The sequence below is a fragment of the Myxocyprinus asiaticus genome, chromosome 13 (genome assembly GCF_019703515.2).
Source record: "Myxocyprinus asiaticus isolate MX2 ecotype Aquarium Trade chromosome 13, UBuf_Myxa_2, whole genome shotgun sequence".
NCBI lineage: Eukaryota > Metazoa > Chordata > Actinopteri > Cypriniformes > Catostomidae > Myxocyprinus > Myxocyprinus asiaticus.
In genome coordinates this window covers 14903268-14918110 of record NC_059356.1, presented here as the reverse complement: position 1 = coordinate 14918110, position 14843 = coordinate 14903268, and the positions used below count along the sequence as shown (strand labels likewise).

The 14843-nt window shown below is 40.7% G+C and overlaps 1 protein-coding gene across 1 annotated transcript in view; it reads right to left on the bottom strand.

The window, feature by feature from the left end:
* The window catches only part of LOC127450561 (collagen alpha-1(XI) chain-like), a 102342-nt gene that overhangs the window by 24092 nt on the left and 63407 nt on the right, over positions 1-14843 (bottom strand). The window contains exons 26-41 of the mRNA XM_051714789.1: positions 12763-12807; positions 11891-11944; positions 10145-10189; positions 9854-9907; positions 8745-8852; positions 7900-7953; positions 7564-7617; positions 7424-7468; positions 4123-4176; positions 3699-3743; positions 3510-3563; positions 3362-3415; positions 2847-2900; positions 2603-2710; positions 2287-2376; positions 2028-2081 (exon numbers count right to left, since the gene is read on the bottom strand). Of these exons, the coding sequence (XP_051570749.1) occupies positions 2028-2081; positions 2287-2376; positions 2603-2710; positions 2847-2900; positions 3362-3415; positions 3510-3563; positions 3699-3743; positions 4123-4176; positions 7424-7468; positions 7564-7617; positions 7900-7953; positions 8745-8852; positions 9854-9907; positions 10145-10189; positions 11891-11944; positions 12763-12807 (972 nt within the window). The remainder of the gene's footprint in view (positions 1-2027; positions 2082-2286; positions 2377-2602; positions 2711-2846; positions 2901-3361; positions 3416-3509; positions 3564-3698; positions 3744-4122; positions 4177-7423; positions 7469-7563; positions 7618-7899; positions 7954-8744; positions 8853-9853; positions 9908-10144; positions 10190-11890; positions 11945-12762; positions 12808-14843) is intronic.

The window sequence follows — 14843 nt, the reverse complement described above, 5'->3', positions numbered from 1 at the left end:
CAGTTACACCAGTTCTGTCTGGATGAATGGGTCAAAATTCCAGCAACTTGTGGAAAGCTTGTGGAAGGCTGCCCAAAACATTTGACCCAAGTTAAACAATTTAAAGGCAATGCTACCAAATACTAACAAAGTGTATGTAAACTTCTGACCCACTGGGGAAGTGATGAAAGAAATAAAAGCTGAAAGAAATAATTCTCTCTACAATTATTCTGACATTTCACATTCTTAAAATAAAGTAGTGATCCTAACTGACCTCAGACAGGGAATGTTTTCTAAGATGAAATGTCAGGAATTGTGAAAATCTGAGTTTAAATATATTATAGTGTATGTAAACTTCTGACTTCAACTGTACATACAGTGTATATATATATATATATATATATATACACACACACCGATAATCACAACATTAAAACCACCTGCCTAATACCGTGTAGGTCACCCTTGTGCCGCCAAAAACAGCTCTGACCCATCGAGGCATGGACTCCACAAGACCTCTGAAGGTGTCCTGTGGTATCTGGCACCAAGACGTTAGCAGCAGATCCTTTAAGTCCTGTAAGTGGCAAGGTGGGGCCTCCATGGATTGGATTTGTTGGTCCAGCACATCCCACAGATGCTCAAGCAGATTGAGGTCTGGGGAATTTGGAGGCCAAGTCAACACCTTGAACTCTTTGTTATGTTCCTCAAACCATTCCTAAACAATTTTTGCGGTGTGTCAGGGCACATCATCCTGCTGAAAGAGACCACTGCCATCAGGGAATATCATTTCCATGAAGGGGTGTACATGGTCTGCAACAATCTTTAGGTAGGTGGTATGTGTCAAAGTAACATGCACATGAATGCCAGGACCCAAGGTTTCCCAGCAGAACATTGCCCAGAGCATCACACTGCCTCCGCTGGCATGCTTCTTCCCATAGTGCATCCTGCTGCCATCTCTTCCCCAGGTAAATGACGCACACACACCCGGCCGTCCACATGATCTACAAGAAAACGTGATTCATCAGACCAGGCCACCTTCCTCCATTGCTCCATGGTCCAGTTCTGATGCTTACATGCCCATTGTAGGCGCTTTCGGCGGTGGACAGGGGTCAGCATGGGCACTCTGCGGCTACGCAGCCCCATATGCAGCAAGCTGCGATGCAATGTGTGTTCTGACACCTTTCTGCATTTTTCAGCAATTTGTGCTACAGTAGCTCTTCTGTGGGATCGGATCAGACAGGCTAGCATTCGCTCCACACGCACATCAATGAGCCTTGGGCACCCTTGACCCTGTCGCCGGTTCACCGGTTGTCCTTCCTTGGACCAATTTTGGTAGGTACTAACCACTGCATACCGGGAATACCCCAAAAGACCTGCCGTTTTGGAGATGCTCTGACCCAGTCATCTAGCCATCACAATTTGGCCTTTGTCAGTGTCACTCAGATCCTTGCGCTTGGCCGTTTTTCCTGCTTCCAACACATGAAATTCAAGAACTGACTGTTCACTTGCTGCCTAATATATCCCACCCCTTGACAGGTGCCATTGTAACGAGATAATAAATGTTATTCACTTCACTTGTCAGTGGTTTTAATGTTGTGGCTGATCAGAGTATATATATATATATATATATATATATATATATATATATATATATATATATATATATATACAGTATATATTACTGTATATGTTCAATTTATTCATTCACATTCTTAATCTATTTTTAACGATTTCTTTCTCGGTGTGTATGTGTGGGTGAGGTGTTAAACTTACTGTTAACATGTTCAGTGTGTGAATGAAATAATAACATTGGGCCTTATGAAACACGAGCAGAAAGAATTTGTGCGTAAATCTTTCATGAGACCATTCTTACTTTACGTACCAACAATTTATGTAGAAACAGTTTTACTAATAATTAACACATATTTTTTTTTTTCTGCTTGTGTTTCAACAAAAAATGCCTAATGTCTATTTAAAAATTAAAAATAAAACAATGTGATTTACAAATGTGCTGTCTTTAATGAAATATTATTGTAAAAAGTGCTTACAACTGGTCCTGCAACTCCAGGGGGGCCCTCTCCACCCTTTAGGCCAGCAGCCCCCTATTAAACCACAAACATTCAAAAGGGGCATGAGAACACATGGATGTCAAAACTCTACAGCAACTGGCATCTGCCTGTTTTTACAAAGTTTGCTTTCATACTGAAACAGTTAGCTATGTAAAGACAGCAGTCATCACAGTGGGGAAAATAAGCACATATTCGCTCTGAACACTGAGTCAGATGCGCTGAAGTGAAGTGAAGTTACCGGAGTGCCAGGCAAGCCTCTTTCTCCTCTGAATCCACGACGACCAACAGGGCCACTCTTGCCAGCCAGTCCAGCTGGGCCTGGATCTCCCTGGAGACGAGAGAACAAAGAAAGATGGATCTCTGTTTCCACAACTCGCTCACTCATTAGGAGTCATCCATCACCCTTTGTAGGCACTGAGCCATGCTGGGCGCTCTATTCATATTGAATGAGCGGAAACATATGGAGCGTAATGAGCAGTGTAACTAAATGAATGGATTTGGTGTGTTTCTTGGTGATAAAGATTATGATGGTGATTCTACTGCTGATATCCAACCTTGGTTCCCTCTTTGCCTGCAACGCCTGGCAGACCTTGCTCTCCAGGGGGTCCTGGGGCACCTGGATGTCCTCGGTCACCCATTGGACCAGTCTCCCCAGTTTTTCCCTGAGATGGGAAACGTCAAAACGGCTTTACTGGATCAAATCAAACACTTGCATAAATTTAGCATTGTTTCATGGAATTGAACAAACACTGTGAAGCAGGAAGGCATTGCTCATTCAAGCCTTTATAATTGACTCACCTGTGGTCCAACCACTCCAGCAGGCCCGGGGGGACCAGTCTTTCCTTGAAATCCCTGCATGAGAAAGCATGATCGTGAATGCCTAACAAAAATACCTTTCTGAAGCAAAACTAAATGATTCAGTAGCTTCCAGGGCTGTTTAATTGCCTTTAGCTGCTTACAAAACAATGATAATGCTCATGATTACTACTCAATGCATCTAGTAATGGAAATTCTAGAAGCTCGTTCACAATGGCTCACATGTTCAGGCAAGATCTTGCATTGTTTGGCATAAAAGCAGATGCCAGTTTTCAAGTGAACACGCAATCCACTGTGAACAAGCTTCTCTCATGGAGCTCATGAACGCGCAACATAGGTCAAGATTTTAGCTGACAAATCACATACATTTTGTGTTGTTTCTCACCAAAACCTCTGCATTATAATGCACTGACCACTTCTATGATACATTTTAGTGATATTTTAAGCTTTACAGTGAGTTTCTCTCAACTGATTTTTTATTGAGAAAACAGACTAACCGGCTCCCCCCGCTGGCCTGGATGACCTGGCAACCCATCCTTTCCTGCAGGGCCCTGAAAAGAAAGAACAAAAAATATATATAATAAGACATTGTTCTTCTTTCTCAGTCTCACAAAGAGTTTTCTTTTGGAATTACGGGTCATGTACATTGGGTCCCTTTGGTCCGGGCTCTCCATTTTGTCCCTGTGGCCCTTGAGGGCCCTGAAACACAACAGAAAGACAAGAAAGATACACTGTTATTCACTTTCTCCAACAATGAATCGCAATGTGAAATCTCACATTAGTCTAGTAGATTGGCCATGTAATATGAAAGGGATTGTAATAGATAACACATACTAAGTCTCCTGTGGCACCTTGAGGGCCATCATGACCAGCAGAGCCCTGAACGTAATACAGAGAAATGGACATTAGATAGATATTAAACACATTTTAAACACATTCCTAATCTCAGTGATCCTATAGCCAAGACATTTTGACCACATTACTAATAAATCAGTAGGAAATTATATTGCTCAGAGGTTACTCTTTCAGAACTCAGGAGAATGTTTCATTGAAGTATCAACTTGTCTCAGATGCATCTTCTAAAATTCCTTAGGAGATTTAAAAATGGACGCAAATAAGACAATTGGTGACATACTGTAAGAGTATAGCACTTTAAAATTAATATGGATTGCATACAGTAGCTCAGATAATTTTTTCTTTCTAACTGGAATGGCAAGAACACATTACTAAGTACACTTTAAAAGGACAGATATCTCACCTTGGCTCCGGGCTTCCCTGTCGGCCCTCGTGCTCCTCTTCCTCCACGTGAACCCTGCAGGTAGAACAACAGGACCCTCATTCTTACTATTTGCAGCACAATTGTGCAAGGAATGTGTAAGAAAAATTATTGTTCATAAATTATTATTGGCTGTCCCCCCATTAATCATGTATGCATGCATTAAAACAAATTAGCCTCACATCCCACTAGAATGTAAATCATTTTTTTTATTAAGTTTATTCATGCTCATGTTGTTCCAAAGTCATTTGATTTTCTTTCTTCTATGAAATACATAAGGAGAGGTTAAAGGAATAGTTCACCCAAAAATGAAAATTCTCTCATTGTTACACCTGCAGAGTCTGCTATCTCTCCAGAACACCGCCAGAGGTCTCCATCTCCTGAATTCTAGCTTTCCCTTCATGAACTACATTTCCCATAATTCCCCGCTCAGACTGATTGCTCACTCACCTGTTTCATATTATCCCAGACTATTTAAGTTCTCTGTTTACCTGCATAAGTCTTGTTCTGCCTAGTCTGCAATTCTGAGTGTTATTACCATTCCTGTTTCCTGTGTTTTTGACTCCTGCCTGTTTATTGTACAGGTGCTGGTCATATAATTAGAATATCATCAAAAAGTTGATTTATTTCACTAATTCCATTCAAAAAGTGAAACTTGTATATTATATTCATTCATTACACACAGACTGATATATTTCAAATGTTTATTTCTTTTAATTTTGATGATTATAACTGACAACTAAGGAAAATCCCAAATTCAGTATCTCAGAAAATTAGAATATTACTTAAGACCAATACAAAGAAAGGATTTTTAGAAATCTTGGCCAACTGAGAAGTATGAACATGAAAAGTATGAGCATGTACAGCACTCAATACTTAGTTGGGGCTCCTTTTGCCTGAATTACTGCAGCAATGCGGCGTGGCATGGAGTCGATCAGTCTGTGGCACTGCTCAGGTGTTATGAGAGCCCAGGTTGCTCTGATAGTGGCCTTCAGCTCTTCTGCATTGTTGGGTCTGGCATATCGCATCTTCCTCTTCACAATACCCCATAGATTTTCTATGGGGTTAAGGTCAGGCGAGTTTGCTGGCCAATTAAGAACAGGGATACCATGGTCCTTAAACCAGATACTGGTCGCTTTGGCACTGTGTGCAGGTGCCAAGTCCTGTTGGAAAATGAAATCTGCATCTCCATAAAGTTGGTCAGCAGCAGGAAGCATGAAGTGCTCTAAAACTTCCTGGTATATGGCTGCGTTGACCTTGGACCTCAGAAAACACAGTGGACCAACACCAGCAGATGACATGGCACCCCAAACCATCACTGACTGTGGAAACTTTACACTGGACCTCAAGCAACATGGATTGTGTGCCTCTCCTCTCTTCCTCCAGACTCTGGGACCCTGATTTCCAAAGGAAATGCAAAATTTACTTTCATCAGAGAACATAACCTTGGACCACTCAGCAGCAGTCCAGTCCTTTTTGTCTTTAGCCCAGGCGAGACGCTTCAGATGCTGTCTGTTGTTCAAGAGTGACTTGACACAAGGAATGCGACAGCTGAAACCCATGTCTTGCATACGTCTGTGCGTAGTGGTTCTTGAAGCACTGACTCCAGCTGCAGTCCACTCTTTGTGAATCTCCCCCACATTTTTGAATGGGTTTTGTTTCACAATCCTCTCCAGGGTGCGGTTATCCCTATTGCTTGTACACTTTTTTTCTACCACATCTTTTCCTTCCCTTCGCCTCTCTATTAATGTGCTTGGACACAGAGCTCTGTGAACAGCCAGCCTCTTTTGCAATGACCTTTTGTGTCTTGCCCTCCTTGTGCAACGTGTCAATGGTCGTCTTTTGGACAACTGTCAAGTCAGCAGTCTTCCCCATGATTGTGTAGTGTACAGAACTATGACCATTTAAAGGCCTTTGCAGGTGTTTTGAGTTAATTAGCTGATTAGAGTGTGGCACCAGGTGTCTTCAATATTGAACCTTTTCACAATATTCTAATTTTCTAATTTGGGATTTTCCTTAGTTGTCAGTTATAATCATCAAAATTAAAAGAAATAAACATTTGAAATATATCAGTCTGTGTGTAATGAATGAATATAATATACAAGTTTCACTTTTTGAATGGAATTAGTGAAATAAATCAACTTTTTGATGATATTCTAATCATATGACCAGCACCTGTATTTCCTTGCCTGCTTGTGAGTTTTTGGACCTTTTGCTTGTTTATTGGTTTACACCTCTGTCTCTCAGATTTACTTGGTTTGCATTTCTTGGACAGTATCCTGTGTACTGGACCCTTGCCTGTTTTGTCACTTATCCTTTTATTTGCTACTTTGTTGTACTGTTCATACATTTATTAAACTACACACGGATCTTAACACAACTGCCCCGGCGTCTTCGCTACACTCATCCTTTACTCTTCCTCAGGCCATCCCAGATGTGTATGACTTTCTTTCTTCTGCTTAACACCAATTAATATTTTTAGAAGAATATTTCAGCTCTGTAGGTCCATACAGTGTAAGTGAATGGTGACCAGAACTTTGAATCTGCAAAAAGCACATAAAGGCAGCATAAAAGTAATCCATACAACTCCAGTGTTTGAATCCACACCATCAGAAGTGATATGATAGGTGTGAGTGAGAAACAGATAAATATTTAAGTCCTTGTTTCCCCATAAATGTCCACTTTTACTTCCACATTTCTCCTCTTTTGTTTTTTGGCTATTAGAAGTCTTCATGCATATCGCCACCTGCTGGTCGAAGGTGGAGATTTATGGTAAAAAAAAAAAAAAAAAAAAAGGACTTAAATTGACATGTTTCTCACTCACACCGATCATATTACTTCTAAATCATGCATTTACTCACTGGAGCCATATGAAGTATTTTCATGCTGACTTTGTGATTTCTGGAGATTCAACGTTCACATCACCATTCACTTGGATTGTATGGACTTCAGAGCTGAGATGTTCTTCTAAAAATCTTCATTTATGTTCTGCTGAAGAAAGAAAGTCATACACATCCAGGATGGCATGAGTGTGAGTAAAAGATTAAAAATAATTCATTTTTGAGTGAACAAACCCTTTAAACAAAATGTTAGCCTCTGTCATCATTCACTTTTATATTTTTTCATATAAGTTTTTTCATATATATTTTAACATATAAGTAAATAGTGACTTAGGCTATCATCTCCTTTTATGTTCACAGAAGAATATCAAATGGGTTTGGAACAACATGGGGGTGAGTAAGTGATGTCAGAATTTACTTTTTGAGGGGTCTTGAACACTTACATTTGGACCACGTTCACCATCTGGACCAGGTTGTCCAGCAGGCCCCTGCAAAGAAAGAATATAAAACTTGAGCACACACACACTCATGCAGCAGGGTATGTTTAATCCCTCAAACAGTGTACTGGGCACAGGCCTCTCACCCTCTTCCCTTTCTCTCCTGCCACCCCAGCTGTTCCAGAAAAGCCCACTGATCCCTGTGGAGCAACACGAAGGTTAATCAATTACCACATAAAATTCATTAATCAACCTCTACATTTAATTAACCACAAATTAACCTCTGAAGTCCCGTTACCATAAATAAGCCAAATATTAATTGTAGCCTCAGATAAGATATTAATAAAACAGCCGCTAAATGGTCATTAATCATCCTCAGTTAAAATTTAATTTTCAAATATTAATGCTCCATGACTGAGACCCACAGATCTCAGATTTTCAAGTAAAAATCATCTTATTGTTATTTTGATTAAGCTTTTTACCTTGGAGCCTTGCCTGCCTGGATATCCAGGCAATCCCGGAACACCAAGTTTGCCCTGAAAATGAAATGAGGAGACATTAATAGAATAGTTCACCCAAAAATTTTAATTCTCTCATAAGTTACTCACCCTTATGTCATCCCAGATGTGTATGACTTTCTTCTGCTGAACACAAACAAAGATTTTAAGAAAAATATTTCAGCTCTGTAGGCCCATACAATGCAAGTGAATGGGTGCCAAAAGTTTGAAGCTCCAAAATTCACATAAAGGAAACTTAAAAGTAATACATATGACTCCGGTGTTTAAATCCATATCTTCAGAAGTGATATAATAGGTGTGGGTGAGAAACAGAGCAATATTTAAGTCATTTTTTACTCTAAACCTTCACTTTAACTTTCACTTTTACATGTGAAAGTGAAACTAAACAGACACCACATGTGACTTTTAGATGTACTAGTGAAAGTGAAAGTGGAGATTTAGAGTAAAAAAGGACATACATTTTGATCTTTTTCTCACCCACACCTGTCATATCACTTCAGATGACATGGATTTAACCACTGGAGTCTTAAGGATTACTTCTATATTTCCTTTATGTGATTTTTGGAACTACAAAAGTCTGATCACCATTCTCTTGTAATGTATGGACCAACAGAACTGAGATATTCTTCTAAAAATCTTTGTTTGTGTTCTGCAGAAGAAAGAAAGTCATACACATCTGGTATGGCATGAGGGTGAGCAAATGATGAGAGAATTTTAATTTTTGGGTGAACTATCCCTTTAAGGTAAACAAAAATTATTGAAATGCAAAGAAAACCCAGTGGACTTTTGGTACAGAAAAAAGCAATTACCTTTTCTCCAGCAATGCCCGTGGGTCCATGCTCTCCCAAGGGGCCTGACTGACCCTTCGGGCCCTCTGGACCATCTTCACCACAATTTCCAGGAGCCCCGTTATCACCCTGAGCACATACACACACAAAGACAAATTTACTATTAAATCTATGCTGCATCGTGGAGGTGAGGGCGTGGTCGAGTGCCCGTCTGGGGAGAGAGAAAGCGGTAAGGACATCCACCTGGGATGAATTGTGACTAATTACCATCTCTATGTTCACAGTGAGAGTCAGGGGAGATAAAAATACGGCCAGTTCACAGAGAGAGGAGAAAGACAGGCAGACCAGAGTCTTTGTGTCTGTTCCCTGAGGGAGAGTCTTGTGTTGTGTGAAGCTGAAAAGCGGACTGTTTATTTGAGTGACGCTGAAAAGCCGTCTTATGTTTTGAGTGAAGCTGTACAGCGATTGCTGGTTATTTGTGAATAAAATGGACTCATGTGAACTGTGGAAACCGGTTCCCGCTTCCTCCTTTATCTGCCCAATCTGAACCTTTGTTACGGCATCTATAAAACTAGGTTTTTACAGTTTCTAAAGAAAAAGTAAATCATGCTTGCACGTGCAAAATTCACTGCCACAATGACAAGGTGTTGTTGGTGTTTCTAGGGTGTTTTCTGTGTGGTTGACAGTTGCTATGCAGTTGCTAGTTTTGTTAGGATGTTCTGGGTGTTGCTAGGGTGTAACTATGCGGTTTCTAGATCATTGTTAGGGTGTTCTAGGTGGTTAATAGCAGTTTACTTATTGCCTTAAATCAAAAACCAAAAAAGTATCTATGGTGTCCCTAGATTTAGTTTGGGTTCCCTCATTCAATGGGTTTTATTGCCCCTTTTATTGTCAATAAGTCATAAATAGTAAATCTGATCACTTTGAAAAAATAATAGCACTGTCCTCAACAAGCTGCACAAATTGAAGAATAATTTGTGCCAGTAGCACAAATGGTACATGAGTTACACATCAAAGTTTAATACTCAGGGTTAGAGGTTTTGAAAAAGTAAGAGCAATACTAAAACTTTGCCTCAGCAAGCACCAGTAATAATAGCTTATTCAGGCTGGATGGGCCAATAAAGACTCACTCTGTCTCCTTTGATGCCCATGTCACCCTTGCCACCTGGGAAACCATCTTCACCCTGTTACAGACAAAGGGGATTCAATAAGACAGAAAAACACTCTCTTTCCAATTGCTTCACACAGATGTGAAGCAGTCTATGGCTGCAAACATAAATACAATCTAGAAAAATTATAGAAAATCATATATTTTGTGATGCCACTATCAGTAAACACCATGCCTGATCTACACACTGACAAGTGAATGTGTTGACTTCTCTTCCCTTGGAAGAAAACAGGGGGATAATATTTTTTCTCACCTTTTCGCCTTTGCTACCCTTCAGTCCCCTCACCCCATCTGCGCCCTGTTAGAAAAGAACAAAATGTATCAGCGTGTGCCGCGGGGATCTCCGCACAATCTCTATATCTCAGGGAAAGAAAGTTAACCTGAAAGACAGACTCTTAGATATTGATGACTTGCATTGAGCTCTAGCACTGACTGTAAAAAGTAATAAAAGTCACGGCTTGAAAAATGCTGGAGGAAAGACACATAGCAATAAATATAAACAACAGTATGACAGAATCAGTGTTGGGGAGTAACTAAAAGTAACAACACAACTAAATGCAATGACCTAGTTCAGGAATGAAACTCTGAATAGTGCAAGCTGATAGGTTCTTTGAACTGGTTATCTGTAATGTAATATGTCAAGCCATTCGGCTTGCATAGTGTAAGCTGATAGGTCCTTCGACATGTAACCGGGTAGCCAATCAAGTTGAGTACTCTCTCTTTGCCTAACATATAAATTTGCTCAGATTGCAGGTAAGCCGGTTTCACTGCAGTGTGCTTCGAAACTTGTCTCTGAAACCCACCTCCACCCCAGCTGCAAAGGTCTAGATCTGCTACATGGGGATTGTATTTATGTCTAATTGTGTAGCAGTATGTCCTACATGCTTGATGCAGCATGTCTTGTGTTTTTCTAATTGTGCAGCAGCAGCAGCAGTATTTCCATATGCTTTACTCAGAATGTAGGTGTACGTTCTAGCAGTAGCAAGTTTTGCTCTGCAGCGACAGAAGCATAGCAGATCTAGTTCGCAAAGACCAATATCCTATCAATATGTCATACCCATACTAATATGCTCAATCTTTCTGAGAGTTTTCATGACTGAACTAAATTTTTTCAGTAGCATGACAGTGCCACCGCTGTTTACAAAATTGTGCTACATCCTAGTTTTTCGTGTTTTATTGCACATGCAGCTTTGCATCTAATCAAATTCTCTTTCATATGCATTGTTGGGAAGCCCGAATCATTTTGGTTTGTTCATTAATTTTCAATAGATTTATTCAGATGGCTCACGCAAATGAACCATTTAAAAATGTTTTTGTACATTTTACGTCTGCTAATTTGCAATGTTTTACATTTAAATTAAGGTGCTGTCTGTTTTTGTATTATTAGTTGTAACTATAAATTATAAATGTATCTGTTCAAATTCAATGCTGTCAGCTTAATTGAGATTCTCATAAATATGGAATAAATAGATAAATACTGCTCTGATTGTAAAATGATTATGGATTTTATTGCATAATACAGTTAAAAAGCTTTATCCCCTTGATTGTAGCTTGATTGTAACATAACTATTTGAATTATGAGTCGCTGGTAGATTGGGTAGCTATAGTTTCAAAGTAACTTTCCTTGTACTGGACAGAATGTAGACATACTGTAGATGATAATAATTTGGATGACACCATCATAGTAAATTTATGAGCTAGTAGGTTTGCCAAGATCAAAAACCAAAAAGTAATTTTTATATTTTTTGACCACTTGCTGTAACGCACCACACACCTTTACACAAACAAGCCCACACAGGATTCGTTTTCTACTGGCCATCATGAGCTATTCACCCTGTCACGTTATTTTCCAGGGAGAATTAAAGTGGTTTACCTGAGCCAGTCTACTGCCATTTACTCACAGTCAGACTGTCAATCCAAAAGTCTGCTGCATCACACCAAATGTCTTTGAGTGTCTTTATAGCTAACCAGACAGTCTGTGATCTTAAGTCACTCTCACCTTCACTCCACGAGGCCCGGGATATCCAGCCGGCCCCTGTGCTCCCGATAAACCCTGAATAAAAGGAAAACAAGGCAATAAGTGTGTTTACATCCAACAATTCACTGAATCAGCTCAAAAATCTGCTCTTTCTAAAAATAGACAATGCAACAAAAAAAAAAAAAAACACAAAAAAATGTGTACACAAGATTTAAAGTTATTGATTTTTTTTCCTTCTATTTTTTCTGATTTTGAAGGCATACTGTAAGCAATTACACATTGATTACACTACCAGAATGCCAGTAAAGGTGTTTACATGCAAAGTGAAATCTGGGTAAAGACAAAAATCTATTAAACTATTTATGACTTTTCCCTGACCTTACATGACCTTACACAGTGTCAGATTACTATGCATAACTGGAGTAAGATCATGCATGTGAACGCACTCAATGTCACTTAAGTGTTCAAACAGTGAAGGAAAAAGCATAACAATGCTCTGCCATTCGTCTACAATTGAAATTTTACAGTCCATGTGTGCAGACGACAATCCGTTTTCATGAATGCTTAGTGATAATCACGTAACGTGTGCGTTTGCGGGGAATATTAAACAATGACCACACAATGCCGATGGTTTGCTTCAAGTGGGCAATTACCGCGATAGCTTGCACGCATAAAAGATTGCCGTTATGCTTTGTGAACAGTGATAGCTCAGCTACTGCAGCTAGAGCGGCTATAACAGAAGGCTGTAGCGAGAGGGGACTGCGAACAGGGCGCTGCTTTTCTGTGCCCTGTCGCATTTAGACTCTTGGCACTCTGTATTTCCTCTTCAAATTTTCACAGCTTATTCAGGTCAGTGGAGCAGCCGTGCACATGTGTGAGTGATTGTAACCCACCTGGTGTCCCTTCTCCCCAGGGGGTCCCTCTCTTCCAGGATGACCCTGTGATTTGAACAGAATAAGCAGGTGTTAGCATGACAGCAGGCTGATTAGGAGATATCCTGTTTCTGTGAGCGAGCTAATGAGCCAGCACGAAAGGCCAGGTCTGGTCTAAGGACTCAGCAACATTGCTTTTTCGGCAATCTGTGCATGAGCTGGACAGAAAATTATGCTGTAAAAAACAATTATTGGGGACGTTTGTGGTTTTAGCATGAGTCACGAATGCAATTTGGCCAATATGTCAGTGTTCACATGCTCCATAGTATACCCTGCTGGATGGTAGAGATATTAAGATTTCAGTCCTATGATAGACCAGAACGCTGAAAATGGCTTAATGCTTCCAGTACACAGGGTTAGAAATTAAAATAATATTTCACCCAAAAATTAAAATTCTCACATAATTTACTCACCCTCATGCCATCCCAGATGTGTATGACTTTCTTTCTTCTGCAGAACAAAAATGAAGATTTTTAGAAGAATATTTCAGCTCTGTAGGTCCATAAAATGCAAGTGAATGGGTGCCAACTTTTTGAAGCTCCAAAAAGTACATATAACCACCATAAAAATAATATATTATGTAGAATAATGGTTCCAGATGTCTAATTAATGTCTTACTAAAAATGCAAGCTTCCGGCCAGCTCATTGAGGGTGGTGGATTTCAGACTGCCTCTCACGTGACGTAAGCACGAAAGCCTTCTCTGCATAGAGATTCATACGTAGATCTCTTATTAGCAGCTGTTTCTATGGACCGTGATACTGTTTCGACACAAAAGATGTTTATGCAGCAGTCTGAGTAAGGAGCTCGGTCTGAGGCATCTCCTCCACTCACTCACTTGCAATCAAACCGATTCAAACAGCTCTCCTTGTTGACCGTTCCAAGGTGGCTCCACAGTTGACAGATCCAAACCAGCCGAATGAGGCATCTATGTATGACTATCTAAGCTCCTCTGTTGTAAACAAAACTGCTCTTCCGAATTAATTCATATTTCACGCATCAGATCTCGCATGAACTTGCCAACGCTTGACCTCGACCCTCGTGAATTTTTTTGTAAAAAAAAGTTTTAAATATTGATCTATTTTGTACACACACTGAGCGTTTCCCTTCAGAAGACTTTAATTAATCCACTGGAATCTTATGGATTATTTTTATGATGGTTATATGTACTTTTTGGAGATTCAAAAACTTGGCACCCATTCATTTGCATTTTATTGACCAACAGAGCTGAAATATTCTTCCAAAAATCTTCATTTTTGTTCTGAAGAAGAAAGAAAATCTTACACATCTGGGATGGCATGAGAGTGAGTCAGTTATGTGAGAATATTCATTTTTGGGTGAACAAATCCTTTAATGAGGGCTCCGGGCAAAAATCCCACAAAAAGCACAAAAAAAAAAAATGCCCCAGGAATTCAAAATGTAGGGGCCAAAAAAATGCCCCTGTGGCAAGGAGGAGGGCGGGGCCAGGCCATGATGATGCACGCCCGGCCTCTAATCATGCTAATCAAGCCAAGGAGAGGGATAAAGGTGACCGGAGGTGGCATGTTTGGGAGAGAGAGAGTTACAGGCAGCTGCCCTGTATGCGTTTGTGTTGTATGTCTTTTGCTTTAAGTTGATCATTCAATTATTATTTATATTGTCAAGCCGGTTCTCGCCTCCTCCTTTCCCTTGTGCTGTGAAGCTTGTTACATTGGTGCCGAAGCCCGGGAAGGAGAAGGGATGTGCTGTCGCGGAGTCCTCGCCACTGCCACCCGCCTAAAGGAGCAGCCGCGGCCATCCGCCGGGGGATGGAGGAGTTGCTGCCGACCACCTGGACATGGAGGAACGGCTGCTGTCCGCGAGGGGAGGAGGGGCTCACTGCTGGCTGCCTGGAGTGGTGGAGCCACTGCCAGGGGCGGAGGAGTTCCCTACCGGCCACCAAAACGCGGTGGGGCGTTCCATCCGCCAGGGGTCGGAGGACTCGCTCCGGTCCACCCAGGGAGGAGCGGCTGTCATCCGGCAGAGGGTGGAGGAGTGGTCGAGGATCGGACGACGGCATGTCAGA